The sequence below is a fragment of the Cetorhinus maximus genome, chromosome 19 (assembly GCF_964194155.1).
Source record: "Cetorhinus maximus chromosome 19, sCetMax3.hap1.1, whole genome shotgun sequence".
NCBI classification, from domain to species: Eukaryota; Metazoa; Chordata; class Chondrichthyes; order Lamniformes; family Cetorhinidae; genus Cetorhinus; species Cetorhinus maximus.
This window is the reverse complement of record NC_135897.1, coordinates 89,167,948-89,180,909: the sequence shown is the minus strand read 5'-3', so window position 1 is coordinate 89,180,909 and position 12,962 is coordinate 89,167,948. Positions and strand designations below refer to the sequence as shown.

The 12,962-nt window shown below is 43.6% G+C and overlaps 1 protein-coding gene across 3 annotated transcripts in view; it reads right to left on the bottom strand.

Annotated features, from left to right (window-relative positions):
• phc3a (polyhomeotic homolog 3a) overlaps nt 1-12,962 on the bottom strand; it is a 106,712-nt gene that overhangs the window by 14,297 nt on the left and 79,453 nt on the right. For all 3 annotated transcript variants that reach the window (XR_013579636.1, XM_078564344.1, XM_078564346.1), the window contains one exon: nt 7,743-7,893. Coding sequence is in view for 2 of the 3 variants with exons in the window: in XM_078564344.1 (XP_078420470.1) it covers nt 7,743-7,893 (151 nt within the window). In the remaining variant the exon portion in view is untranslated. The remainder of the gene's footprint in view (nt 1-7,742; nt 7,894-12,962) is intronic.

Here is a 12,962-nt window from a genome sequence, read left to right as displayed (position 1 = left end):
GCGGGAGATTGAGGAGCAGTTATGTAGGCAGATTCTGGAAAGATGTAAGAGCAATAGGGTTGTTGTGGTGGGTGATTTTAACTTTCCCTATATTGACTGGGAATCACTTAGTGCTAGGGGTTTGGATGGTGCAGAATTTGTGAGGTGCATCCAGCAGGGCTTCCTGAGACAATATGTAGATAGTCCAACTAGGGAAGGGGCAATACTGGACCTGGTATTAGGGAATGAACCCGGCCAGGTGGTCGAAGTTTCAGTAGGAGAGCATTTTGGGAAAAGTGACCATAATTCAGTAAGTTTCAAGGTACTGGTGGATAAGGATAACAGGAGTCCTCGGGTTAAGGTGCTTAATTGGAGGAAGGCTAATTATAACAATATTAGGCAGGAACTGAGGAATCTAGACTGGAGGCGGATGTTTGAGGGCAAATCGACAACTGACATGTGGGGGGCTTTCAAACATCAGTTGATAAGAATTCAGGACCGGCATGTTCCTGCTAGGATGAAGGATAAGCATGGCAAGTTTCAGGAACCTTGGATAACGAAGGATATTGTGAGATTAGTCAAAAAGAAAAGGGAAGCATTCGTAAGAGCTAGAAGGCTGGGAACAGATGAAGTCCGTGGAGAATATAAAGTGGGAAGAAACTTAAGCAAGGAGTCAGGAGGGCTAAAAGGGATCATGAAAAGTCACTGGCAACCAGGATTAAGGAAAATCCCAAGGCCTTTTACACATATGTAAAGGTCAAGTGGGTAGCCAGGGAAAGGATGGGCCCACTCAGGGACAGAGGTGGGAATCTGTGTGTGGAGTCAGAAGAAATGGAAGAGATACTGAATGAATACTTCTCATCAGTATTCACCAAAGAGAAGGACTTAGCGGTCGATTTGTCTAGGGAAGAGTGTGTAGATAGCCTGGATCATGTTGAGATCAAAAAAGAGGTGTTAGGCGTCTTGAAGAATATTAAGATGGATAAGTCCCCTGGGCCAGATGGGATCTACCCCAGAGTCCTGAGGGAGGCAAGGGAGGAGATTGCTGGGGCCTTGACGGATATCTTTGTATCCTCACTGGCTACGGGTGAGGTCCCAGAGGACTGGAGAATGGCCAATGTTGTTCCATTGTTTAAGAAGGGTAGCAGTGATAATCCAGGAAATTACAGGCCAGTGAGCCTTACGTCAGTGGTAGGGAAATTATTGGAGAAGATTCTTTGTGACAGGATTTACTACCATTTGGAAGCAAATGGGCGTATTAGTGAGAGGCAGCATGGTTTTGTGAAGGGGAGGTCGTGTCTCACTAACTTGATTGAGTTTTTTGAGGAAGTGACAAAGATGATCGACGATGGAAGGGCAGTGGATGTTATATACATGGATTTCAGTAAGGCCTTTGACAAGGTCCCTCATGGCAGACTGGTACAGAAGGTAAAGTCGCACGGGATCAGAGGTGAGCTGGCAGGATGGATACAGAAATGGCTTGGTCATAGAAGAAAGAGGGTAGCAGTGGAAGGGTGCTTTTCTGAATGGAGAGCTGTGACTAGTGGAGTTCCGCAGCGATCAGTGCTGGGACCTTTGCTGTTTCTGGTATACAAATGATTTGGAGGAAAATGTAAAAATGTAACTGGGCTAATGCATTTTAGAAGGTCTAATACAGGCAGGAATTATACAGTAAATGGCAGAACACTTAAGTGCATTGACGGGCAGAGGGATCTGGGTGTACAGGTCCACAGGTCACTGAAAGTTGTAACGCAGGTGGATAAGGTAGTCAGGAAGGCATATGGCATGCTTGCCTTCATTGGCAGGGGTATTGAGTATAAAAGCTGGGAAGTCACGCTGCAGCTGTATAGAACCTTGGTTAGGCCACACTTGGAAGATTGCGAGCAATTCTGGTCACCACATTACCAGAAGGATATGGAGGCATTGGAGAGGGTGCAGAGGAGGTTTACCAGGATGCTGCCTGGTCTGGAGGTTATTAGCTATGAGGAGAGGTTGGAGAAACTCGGATTGTTCTCACTAGAGCAACGGAGATTGAGGGGCGACTTGATAGAAGTTTACAAAATTATGAGTGGCATGGAAAGAGTAGATAGTCAGAAGCTTTTCCCAGGGTGGAAGAGTCAATTACTCGGGGACATAGATTTAAGGTAAGAGGAGAAAACTATAGAGGAGATGTACGGGGCAAGTTTTTTTACGCAGAGGGTAGTGAGTGTCTGGAATTCGCTGCCAGAGGAGGTGGTGGAAGCAGGTACGATAGTGGTGTTTAAGAGGCAGCTTGACAAATACATGAATAGGATGGGAATAGAGGGATACGGACCCTGGAAGTGCAAAATGTTTTAGTTGATGGGCAATATGATCGGCGCAGGCTTGGAGGGCCGAAGGGCCTGTTTCTGTGCTGTACTTTTCTTTGTTCTTTGTTCTATCATCATGCTCCCTCAACTGGGCGAGTTAGGAACTGATCAAAAACAAAAATACCTGAATAAACTCAGCAGGTCTGACAGCATCTGCAGAGAGGAATACAGTTAACATTTCGTATCCGTATGATTCTTCACCAGAACTAAAGACAAATAGAAAAGAGGTGAAAAGCTGGTTTAAGCAAGGGTGGGGGGGGAGAGCTGCTGAAGAGTCAAATGGACTCGAAGCGTTAACTGTGTTCCTCTCCGCAGATGCTATCAGACCTGCTGAGTTTTTCCAGGTATTTCTGTTCTTGTTTCAGATTTCCAGCATCCGCAGTTTTTTGCTGTTATCTTAGAAACTGATCAGATTTGCTGAAATGAAATTATTAAAATGCCCAAAAAGGCAAGAGTCAGAGAGGGAAATTCAGCCTTTTCAGCAGCTCTACCACATATCCTCTCTTCTTTTGCTCCAATAGGAGCAGCAGAACTTTCCACCACCACAATGCTGCGCTGGAGAATTATCCTCTCCACCCCTCTATCTCGCTACGCCTCTTCCCACATTCAAAACTTTCCTTAAACCTCTCTCTGTGAGAACGCACCTTTAGTCAACTAACTCTTCTCCTCATTCCTGCTCAATTCTCCTTCCTACCCCCTCCACATACACCCACGTGCGCGCACACAAATGTACACACACAAACATATGCATACATATGTGCACATGCACACACATGAACACACGCTTGCACGTGCACCCACACACTAACACACACACATGCATGCATGTGCACACACAAGCGTGCACACATGCACACACACTAACACACCATTGTGAAGTGCCTTGGAATGTTTTGCTACTTTAAAAGTTTTTTCTCATATGGCTTTGCTTCTTACGCCAATTACTTTAAATCTGTGCCTTCTCGTACTCGATCCTTTCACGAGTGGGAACAGTTTCTCCCTATCTACTCTATCCAGACCCCTTATGATTTTGAATACCTCCATTAAATCTCCCTCAACCTTCTTTTCTTCAAGGAAAACAGTCCAATCTATCTTCATAACTGAAGTTCCTCATCCCTTAGCCCATTCTCATGAATCTTTTCTACATTCTCTCCAATGCCTTCACAGCCTTCCTAAAGTGTGGCACCCAAAACTGGACGAAATACTCCAGCTGTCTTATAGTGTCTTATACAAGTTCAAAATAACGCCATGCTCTTTACTTTATTCCCCTATTAATAAAGCCAAGGATATCGTATGTTTTATTAACCACTCTCTCAACCTGTTCTGCCACCTTCAACGACTTATGCAAATATACGCCCAGGTCCCTCTGCTCCTACACCCCCCCCTTAGAATTGTACCCTTTATTTTATATTGTCTCCCAATGTTCTTCCTACCAAAATTAATCACTTCACATTTCTCTGCATTGAACTTCAGTTGCCACCTATCTGCCCACTCCACCAACTTGTCTATGTCCTTTTGAAATTCCACACTGTCCTCCTCACAGTTTACAATGCTTCCAAGTTTTGTATCATCCGCAAGCTTTGAAATTGCCCCATGCACACCAAAATCTAGATCATTAATATATATCTGGAAAAGCAAGGCTCCCAAAACTGACCCTTGGAGAACTCCACTACAAACCTTCCTCCAGTCTGAAAAACATCCATTAACTATTACTCTCTGTCTCCTGTCATTCAGCCAACTTTGTTTCCAAGTTGCTACTTTCCCTTTTAATCCATGAGCTATAACTTTGCTCACAAGTCTGATTTGTGGCACTGTATTAAATGCCTTTTGGATGTACATGTGCGCCACATCAACAGCATTGCCCTCATCAACCCTCTCTGTAACCTCTTCAAAACCTCCAGCAAGTTAATTAAATATGATTTTCCCTTAAGAATTCCATGCTGGCTTTCCTTAATTAACCCACATTTGTCCATGCGGCTATTAATTTTGTCCTGAATTACAGTTTCTCAGAGTTTCCTACCACCAATGTTAAATTAATTGGCCTGTAGCTTATCTCTACACTGTTTTTCAAACAAGGCTGTAACATTTGCAATTCTCCAGTCCTCTGGGACTACCCGAGTCTAAGGAAGACTGGAAAATTATGGCCAGTGCCTCCGCAATTTCCACTTTCACTTCCCTCAGTATCCTTGGAACCACCTCATCTGGTCCTGGTATCTTATCCAGTTTAAGTACAGACAGCCTATCCAATACAACCTCCTTATCAATTTTAAACTTTTCGAGTGACATATGAACATACGAATTAGGAACAGGTGTTGGCCACTCAGCCCCTCCAACCTGCTCTGCCATTCAGTAAGAGCATGGCTGATCAGAGTGTAACCTCAACCCCACATTCCTGCCTACCCCTGATAACCTTTCACCCCTTTGTTAATCAAGAATCTATCCAGCTCTGCCTTAAAAATATTCAAAGATTCTGCTTCCACCACCTTTTCAGGAAGAGAGTTCCAAAGACTCAAAACCCTCTGATAAAAAATTCTCATCTCTGTCCTAAATGAGCGACCCCTTATTTTTAAACAGTGACCCCTAGTTCTAGATTCTCCAACAAGAGGAAACATCCTCTTCACATCCACCATCAGGACCCCTCAGGATCCTAAAGGTTTCAATCAAGTCGTCTCTTACTCCTCTAAATTCCACGGATACAGGCCTAACCTGTCCAACCTTTCCTCATAAGACAACCCGCCCATTCCTGGTATTAGTCTAGTAAACCTTCTCTGAACTGCTTCTAATGTATTTACATCTTTCCTCAAATAAAGAGACCAGTCCTGTACACAATACTCCAGATGTGGTCTCATCACTGCTGTGTACAACTGAAGCATACCTTCCCTAATTTTGTAATCAATTCCCCTCACAATAAATGATAACATTCTATTAGCTTTCCTAATTACCTGCTGTACCTGCAAACTAACCTTTTGTGATTCATGCTCTGGGACATCCAGATCCTTCTGAGTCTCAGAGCTCTGCAATCTTTTAACATTTAGATAATAAGCTTCTTATTTATTCTTCCTGCCAAAATGAACAATTTCACATTTGCCCACATTATGTTCCATTTGCCAGATCTTTGCCCACTCACGTAACCTATCAATGTCGCTTTGTAGCCTCCTTGTGTCCTCTTCACAACTTACTTTCCTACCTATCTTTGTGTTGTCAGCAAATTTAGCAACCATTCCTTCGGTTCCTTCATCCAAGTCATTTATATAAATTGTAAAAAGTTGAGGCCCCAGCACTGATCCATGTGGTCACCTCCTGCCAACCAGAAAAGACCCATTTATGCCAACTCTCTGCTTCCTGTTAGCCAATCTTCTATCCATGCCAATACATTACCCCCTAAACCATGAGCTTTTATTTTCTGCAATAACCTTTGATGTGGCACGTTATCAAATACCTTCTGGAAATCTAAGTACTGTACATCCACCAGTTCCCCTTGATCAACAGCACATGTGTCTCCTTCAAAGAGCTCCAATAAATTGGTTAAACATGATTTCCCTTTCACAAAACCACACTGACTCTGCCTGATTGCCTTGCAGGACCTTTGAAAATCACAAACTGTCTTCGAGGTGGGGTACCCAGTGTTGCAATTTCCAAATTGCGCCTCTACCCATTCCCGTCCTAACAGCAATTGAAAATCTAGCCCATTGTGTCTAAGCGTCATTGAACACAATAAAAAGGATTTATTTTCAACCATACTTGGTGTCAGATTTGATTTGTCATAAAAGTATGTTGATAGAGTGAGATGAAGTAAGGTGTGAGTAGACTCCAGATTTCTTCAACATCTCACCGGCTAAGAGTTGGGCCAAATGGTTTGTTTCTGTGCTGAAAAATTCTGTAACTGAATTTATGTTCAATGCGCTAGGTTGACTGTTTATTCTTACAATTTTACGTATGAATTAGTTGAATTAGTTACTCTTTTTAAGTTAAATTTAACTAGACATTTCATCAAGTTATAATCGCAACCTTATTTCTCCTAGTTTATCTTGCCCACATCCCCTCATCAATTTAATAACTGGAATTATGTCCTGTCTTTTTGCTAGCCATAGTTCATTGCTGTATAAGCAAGTGTAAGATTTTGTGTATCGTAGGTCTCATGAAGGGGCTCCGAGTCTAGTACAGTTTAAAAATAAGTGTTTAGTAACTACTTGTAACTATATACATATATACAGTATAAGGTCTAAGCTAGGAGCTGTCTCCATGCTTGCCTCCATACACATCTCTGCCCACTACAAGACTGCCCTCTAGACTCGGGTCATGTGATCCTTTACATCACACTGTGGGTACTATTGCACCCAGTCCCACAATAACTCTTTCCATGCCAGACCCTTATATTACAGCAAGCACTATCAATCTCTCAACCCTTTCCAACAACTCTAAGCATGTTAATCAACACTGTAAACAAAACTGGCTACAATACTCCTAAATGCAATCCCATCATTATTTCCTAGTGTTGACATCACTTCCTTGGACTGGTACTCTCCAGATTTGCTTCAACACCTCACCATCTTGGCAAATGTTGTTAAGACAATATGAACACAATGCTTCGCCAATTAGTACACACAAACTTCACCCCTCCTCCAATGATACACTCTTCACTGTGACAGTTCAGGATCAACTGGTTAGGAACCCAACATTCTACCACCAATCCTTTCAGGTTGCCTCACAAAAGATAACAATGCGGAAATGATCACTTACCTTAACTGATTTCCTGAAAGAAAACCAATGTTAGAATATGATTAACAATCAACCAAATTGTTTGTTTAATATGATGAAAAAGTAGTCACTTTAAAGATGCTATTGTCTCTCAGGAGGCTCTACATATTCTCCGGAATATGTTAGCTTCAATAAAAGTCAGCTGGATGGAACATTTGAATGCAACGGAGCTACTGTTGAGAAGGAGGCACAGAAAATGATCGATAATTTGGTTCTTTTAAAAAAAAAAGGAACAGATATTTGCTTCGTTTGCCATTCTGAAATGGGTAAAGGCTCTTTTTATTGGCATAATGGGCACATTGATACCTGTACTGAATTACATTATCAAGTGTAGCAGGAAGACAAAAGTAACCAGATCAGTGGAAGCAACCTGTGGGAAAGATGCATTTCCTAATTTTTAAGAGAAGTGTTTGCTAAGCAGAATACACACCCTGACTAGCGTGGTCCCTCTGAGCAAAGCTCAAGTTCTTGCCACCCTCACAGGCTCACAGAACTTTAAGGTATCATTACCACATATTTTGTTTCAGTTTGGTCAGCATTGGATGCCAACCCTCCCAATCTTACTGGACTCGGGTGTCTAGAGATCAACTTGAACTAACCTGGAAACATAATGATTGCACCATGAGTCTACAAGTCTTACTGTCATGACACTTATACCTGTCTCATAAAGTGCTCGCCTGATGCTCCTTCAATGATATTGGGCCTCCTCCCTCGTCGGCTGAATCCATGGGGCTCTGTTTTTTTGGTCCACCGCGTGCTCTTGTCCGATTTAAAAAGCCCCATCCGTTTACTGCAACCAACATTGTACCTTGGAAATGAGAAGTAAAAACCTCGTTGAGAAACTTTTCAACTGAGAAAGTCAACACATTCTCCTGAAAGGGAGTGCAAGAGCAGAGAGACATTCGGGTGTACACAAATATTTGAAAGTGGCAGAAGTTGAGCAGGATGTTAATAAAATGCATAAGGGATCCATGGCTTCATAAACAAAGGCATTGAGTACAAGAAAAAAGGAGGAAGTTATGATAAATCTTTATAAATCATTGGTTAGGCCCCAGCTGGAGGCTAATTCTGGGCACCTCTCCGTAGGAAAGATATCAAGGCCTTATAAAGGGTGTAGATGAGGTTTACTAGGAAGGTACCAGGGATGAGGGACTTCAGTTCCATGTAGACTGAAGAAACTGGGCTTGTTCCCCTTAGAGCACAGAAGGTACCAAAAAAGTACTTTGCATCTGTCTTCATTAAAGAAGTGGATGTTGTCAATGTCACAGTAAAGGAGGGGTGGTAGAAAAATTGGAAAGGATAAAAATAGATAAAGGGGAGGCACTCAATAGGTTGGCTGTGCTCAAAGTTGAAAAGTCACCCAGTTCAGTTGGGATGCATCCTAGGAAATCAAGGGTAAAAATTGTGGATCTGTCACAATCTTCCAATGCTCCTTAGACATGAGTGTGGGGCTAGAAGGCTGGAGTACTGCAAATACTACAACCCTGTTTAAAAAACTGCAGCAGGATAACCCCAGCAACTACATTTTACAATTCTTTCAGAGATATCTTGCACTGTTGAAGGTAGCACACATTTGTTGGATTTTTAAATTGCTGTCTGGGTATAAAACTGGCATTGCAAATTGTTACAGAAACTGTCCAACTTTCATTTCCACCCATTTTCGGGGCTTCTAATTCATAATTCAGTTTTACAATCCCACTGGCAACTTGCAAATCTACTTTTCTGTGTCAACACTTCCACCTGATTATCAGAACAAGAGCTTGCATTTACATGGTGCCTTTAATGCAGTAAAATGTCCCAACCTGCTTCACAGGAATGTTATCAGACACATTTTGATGCCAAGCCAGATAAAGAAGATAATAGTCTGATGATAGGTCAGCAACCTAAAATGTTGAGCGGAATTTAATCCAGGCAACGGGGGTCCCCTCCATCGGCTGGAGAGCCAGCAAAAGCCCCATGTTTCCTCCAGTGGGAAAGGTGCACTGTATTAAGTGCCTATCAGACACTAAAGTGGCCATCATTGGGCATTTCTCAGGATCAAGGACCCAGGGAGCAGAAAACCTGTCCCCCCAGGACCTGCCAGCTGATCAGAGGCCTGCAGCTCTCCATTGCTCGTCAGCAGCACCAGGAGCAGGGACAATTGCCAGTAATGCACCCACCATAGGTCCAGCATCAACGAGGGACTCGAGGTCAAAGGTGAGTGAAGGTGGGATGGGGGCTGTGGGGTGGGGAGTCACGGGAGAAAGGGGGTTTCAGGGGCTAGGGCATGGGAGTGACTTTCAGTGGGTCCTCCCCCTTTCCCAATGCCAGGTCCCTCGATTAGGCACTTAATGCCTTTGAAGGAGGAATCCCCCAGAAGCCCTTAAGCAAGCTCGACAGTGACTGTTTTCTAGGCTCCCCGCATGGTGAGGACCTGCTCACCATTGGTTGAAAACTAGTGGCAGTGGGATGAAGCCCTTAAGGAGACATTAATTGTCCACTTAAGGGCCTCAATTAGCATTAGGGCAGGGAAGTATGCGGGAAAGCCATCCATGAGCCTTCCTGCCCTGGACTCCATTCAGTAGAGGTAGGAAGGCGTTGGAGTCTCCCCACCTGCCTCCATGGTGCTTCCAGGGGGCATTAAATTCTGCCCATTAGCTCTGTTCCTTTCTCCACAGATGCTACCTGACCTGCTGAGTGGTTCCAACATTTTCTGTTTTGACTTAAGATATTAGGACAGGTAAGCAAAAACTTGGTCAAAGATTTAGATTTTAAGGTGCATTTTAATGGAGTAGGGGTGCAGAGTTGGTTTAGTGAGGGAATTCGAGAGCTTAAGAGCCTAGGCAGCTGGAAGAATGGCCAACAATTGTGGGGCAAATAGAGTGAGGGATTCACAAAAGGCAGTAACTGCAGGAGCCTAGAGATCTTGGAGGACTATTAACCTATATTGATTACATCTTCCCTAAATCACGTAACATTACTGACATTATTAAGTCCTCCATGCCTGCCCCATAGTGAGTTTATAGGGATTTTCTGGCATTATCATTCTAAACACTGTTCCACATCTTCAAGGAACTCATTAGTTTACCACAGACTTGTATCAGTTCAATACAAAGGTCGCAGCAATGTTTGAGCCTTTTTGATGTGATACAGTGCTGCAAGTCTGGAGTTGGCAAGCTCTGATAAACTTTATTGAAAGTATAACTCTTGCTTAACAGTCAGCAAACAGCTTGCAATGACTTTAAAATTCCAAGGTATATCTTAGTACATGTGGCGGCGCATATTTCAAATCATAATGTTTAGTTTAGTTCAGTTTGTGATGGTATTTATACAGGACAATCTAGTTTGACTTGGCAGTGAGTTATTAACAGGGACCTGTAATGTACACACCAGAATTGTTCCCACTGTCTGACTGTACACTCTGAGCTCAGTTGCCAAATGGAAAGAATGCCATCACCATTTACTTTGAACCCTATTGATTTTTTCCCCAGAGAGCTTCAAACGAAATGGCTGGATGGTTTTCAAGGTTTTGTGCATATGAGAAGGCTTGGCAGATCTGCCAATCTGATACAGATCACTTTCATCACATCTTCTGGCAATATCTTGGATGGGGAACTACTAAACCTGACAGTTCTGGGTCAGCTTGGAGATGTCATGCACGACTTTGGAAACAGTGTGTCATGCATGAGAGCAATCAGCGATGCCAAATGAGGAACCATTTTCCTTTGTCCTGGGCAATAAGCTGTATATAAATAACTCTTGAAAATCTGCTTAACTCTTGCAGTCTGCCTCACATTTAGTTTCTTGTATTAAAGCACTAAAAATTAGAATGACACAGCAGGCAGTTCAGCATCCAAAACGGCAACAATGGGTCTATTTCAATTCTGCGTGTTCCCCACTTCTGTACTACACCTAGTCTGAAAGGCTGCAATGTGACCTTGCAAATCACCATGTGAAAATAAAACAGCAAAAACAGACATGCCTGATAAGTTATGCTATGGCCTTCTGCTGAGAAATATTTGAAAATATTCTCTTTAACTTGGGGAAAATAAAGCCTCAACTCTTGTGAAAATTTGGTGAATCATCCACTAAAATCTCCTTGTTCACTGACATCACATACCAACACTTATCTCTCGTTTTAATAAAGGCATCAACCTATTGGGCAGAGCAATGTCAGCCATGATTGAGTTTGGCAGCACTCTTGCCTCTCAGTCAGTAGGGTGTGGATTCCAGTCCCACTCCAGAGACTTAGGGGGGAATTTTCTCCCCGTCGTGCGGGCTGGGCAGGCATGCAGCCGATCGCCTCCCATGATGGGCTGCGCGCCGCCATTTTATGTGACGCGCACCCGGAAGTGCTCAACACTCCCTGAGCGGACGGGAGGAGGGAGGAGAATCGGGGCCTGTGCTCTTTCGCACATGCGCACGAAGAGCACAGAAATCTCCTTGAGGCACGGAGCTGCCTCAGGGAGATTAATTTCATTATGAAAATTTGAAAAAAACAGAAAAAATTATTCAGACATGTCCCCTCATGAGCTGGGATATGTCAACGAATTTTCGTAAAAAATTTTATTTCATTTATAAACCCTTCATGAAACCTCATCCTGCCCGTGGATGAGGTTTCATGAGAAATGCGAAGGCCGCCTGGGCTCTTCGCCTGCCCGCCAACCTTAAGATTGGACGGACAGCCCAGACAATCAGTTTAATTAGTTGTTAAAGGCTTTTGACAGTTTGGCGGGCACACATCCGACTCCGATGTGCGCCCGCCGAACTTAAGAACAAAGAACAAAGAAAAGTACAGCACAGGAACAGGCCCTTCGGCCCTCCAAGCCTGCGCCGATCATATTGCCCGTCAACTAAAACATTTTGCATTTCCGGGGTCGGTATCCCTCTATTCCAATCCTATTCATGTGTTTGTCAAGCTGCCTCTTAAACACCACTATTGTACCTGCTTCCACCACCTCCTCTGGCAGCGAATTCAAGACACTCACTACCCTCTACGTAAAAAACTTGCCCTGCACATCTCCTCTATAGTTTTCTCCTCTCACCTTAAATCTATGTACCCTAGTAATTGACTCTTCCACCCTGGGAAAAGCTTCTGACTATCTACTCTGTCCATGCCACTCATAATTTTGTAAACTTCTATTAAGTCGCCCCTCAATCTCCGTTGCTCTAGTGAGAACAATCCGAGTTTATCCAACCTCTCCTCATAGCTAATAACCTCCAGACCAGGCAGCATCCTGGTAAACCTCCTCTGCACCCTCTCCAACACCTCCATATCCTTCTGGTTCTGTGGCGACCAGAATTGCACACAATATTCCAAGTGTGGCCTAACCAAGGTTCTATACAGCTGCAGCAGGACTTCCCAGCTTTTATACTCAATACCCCTGCCAATGAAGGCAAGCATGCCATATGTCTTCCTGACTAACTTATCCACCTGCGTTGCCACTTTCAGTGACCTGTGGACCTGTACACCCAGATCCCTCTGTCCGTCAATGCACTTAAGTGTTCTGTCATTTACTGTATAATTCCTGCCTGTATCAGATCTTCCAAAATGCATTACCTCACATTTGTCCGGATTAAACTCCATCTGCCATTTCTCCGCCCAAGTCTCCAACTGATCTATATCCCGTTGTATCCTTTGACAATCCTCTTCACTATCTGCAACTCCTCCAACCTTAGTGTCGTCTGCAAACTTACTAATTAGCCCAATTACATTTTCCTCCAAATCATTTATGTATACCACAAACAGCAAAGGTCCCAGCACTGATCCCTGCCGCACTCCACTAGTCACAGCTCTCCATTCAGAAAAGCACCCTTCCACTGCTACCCTCTTTCTTCTATGACCAAGCCAATTCTGTATCCATCTTGCCAGCTCACCTCTGATCCCGTGCGACTCTA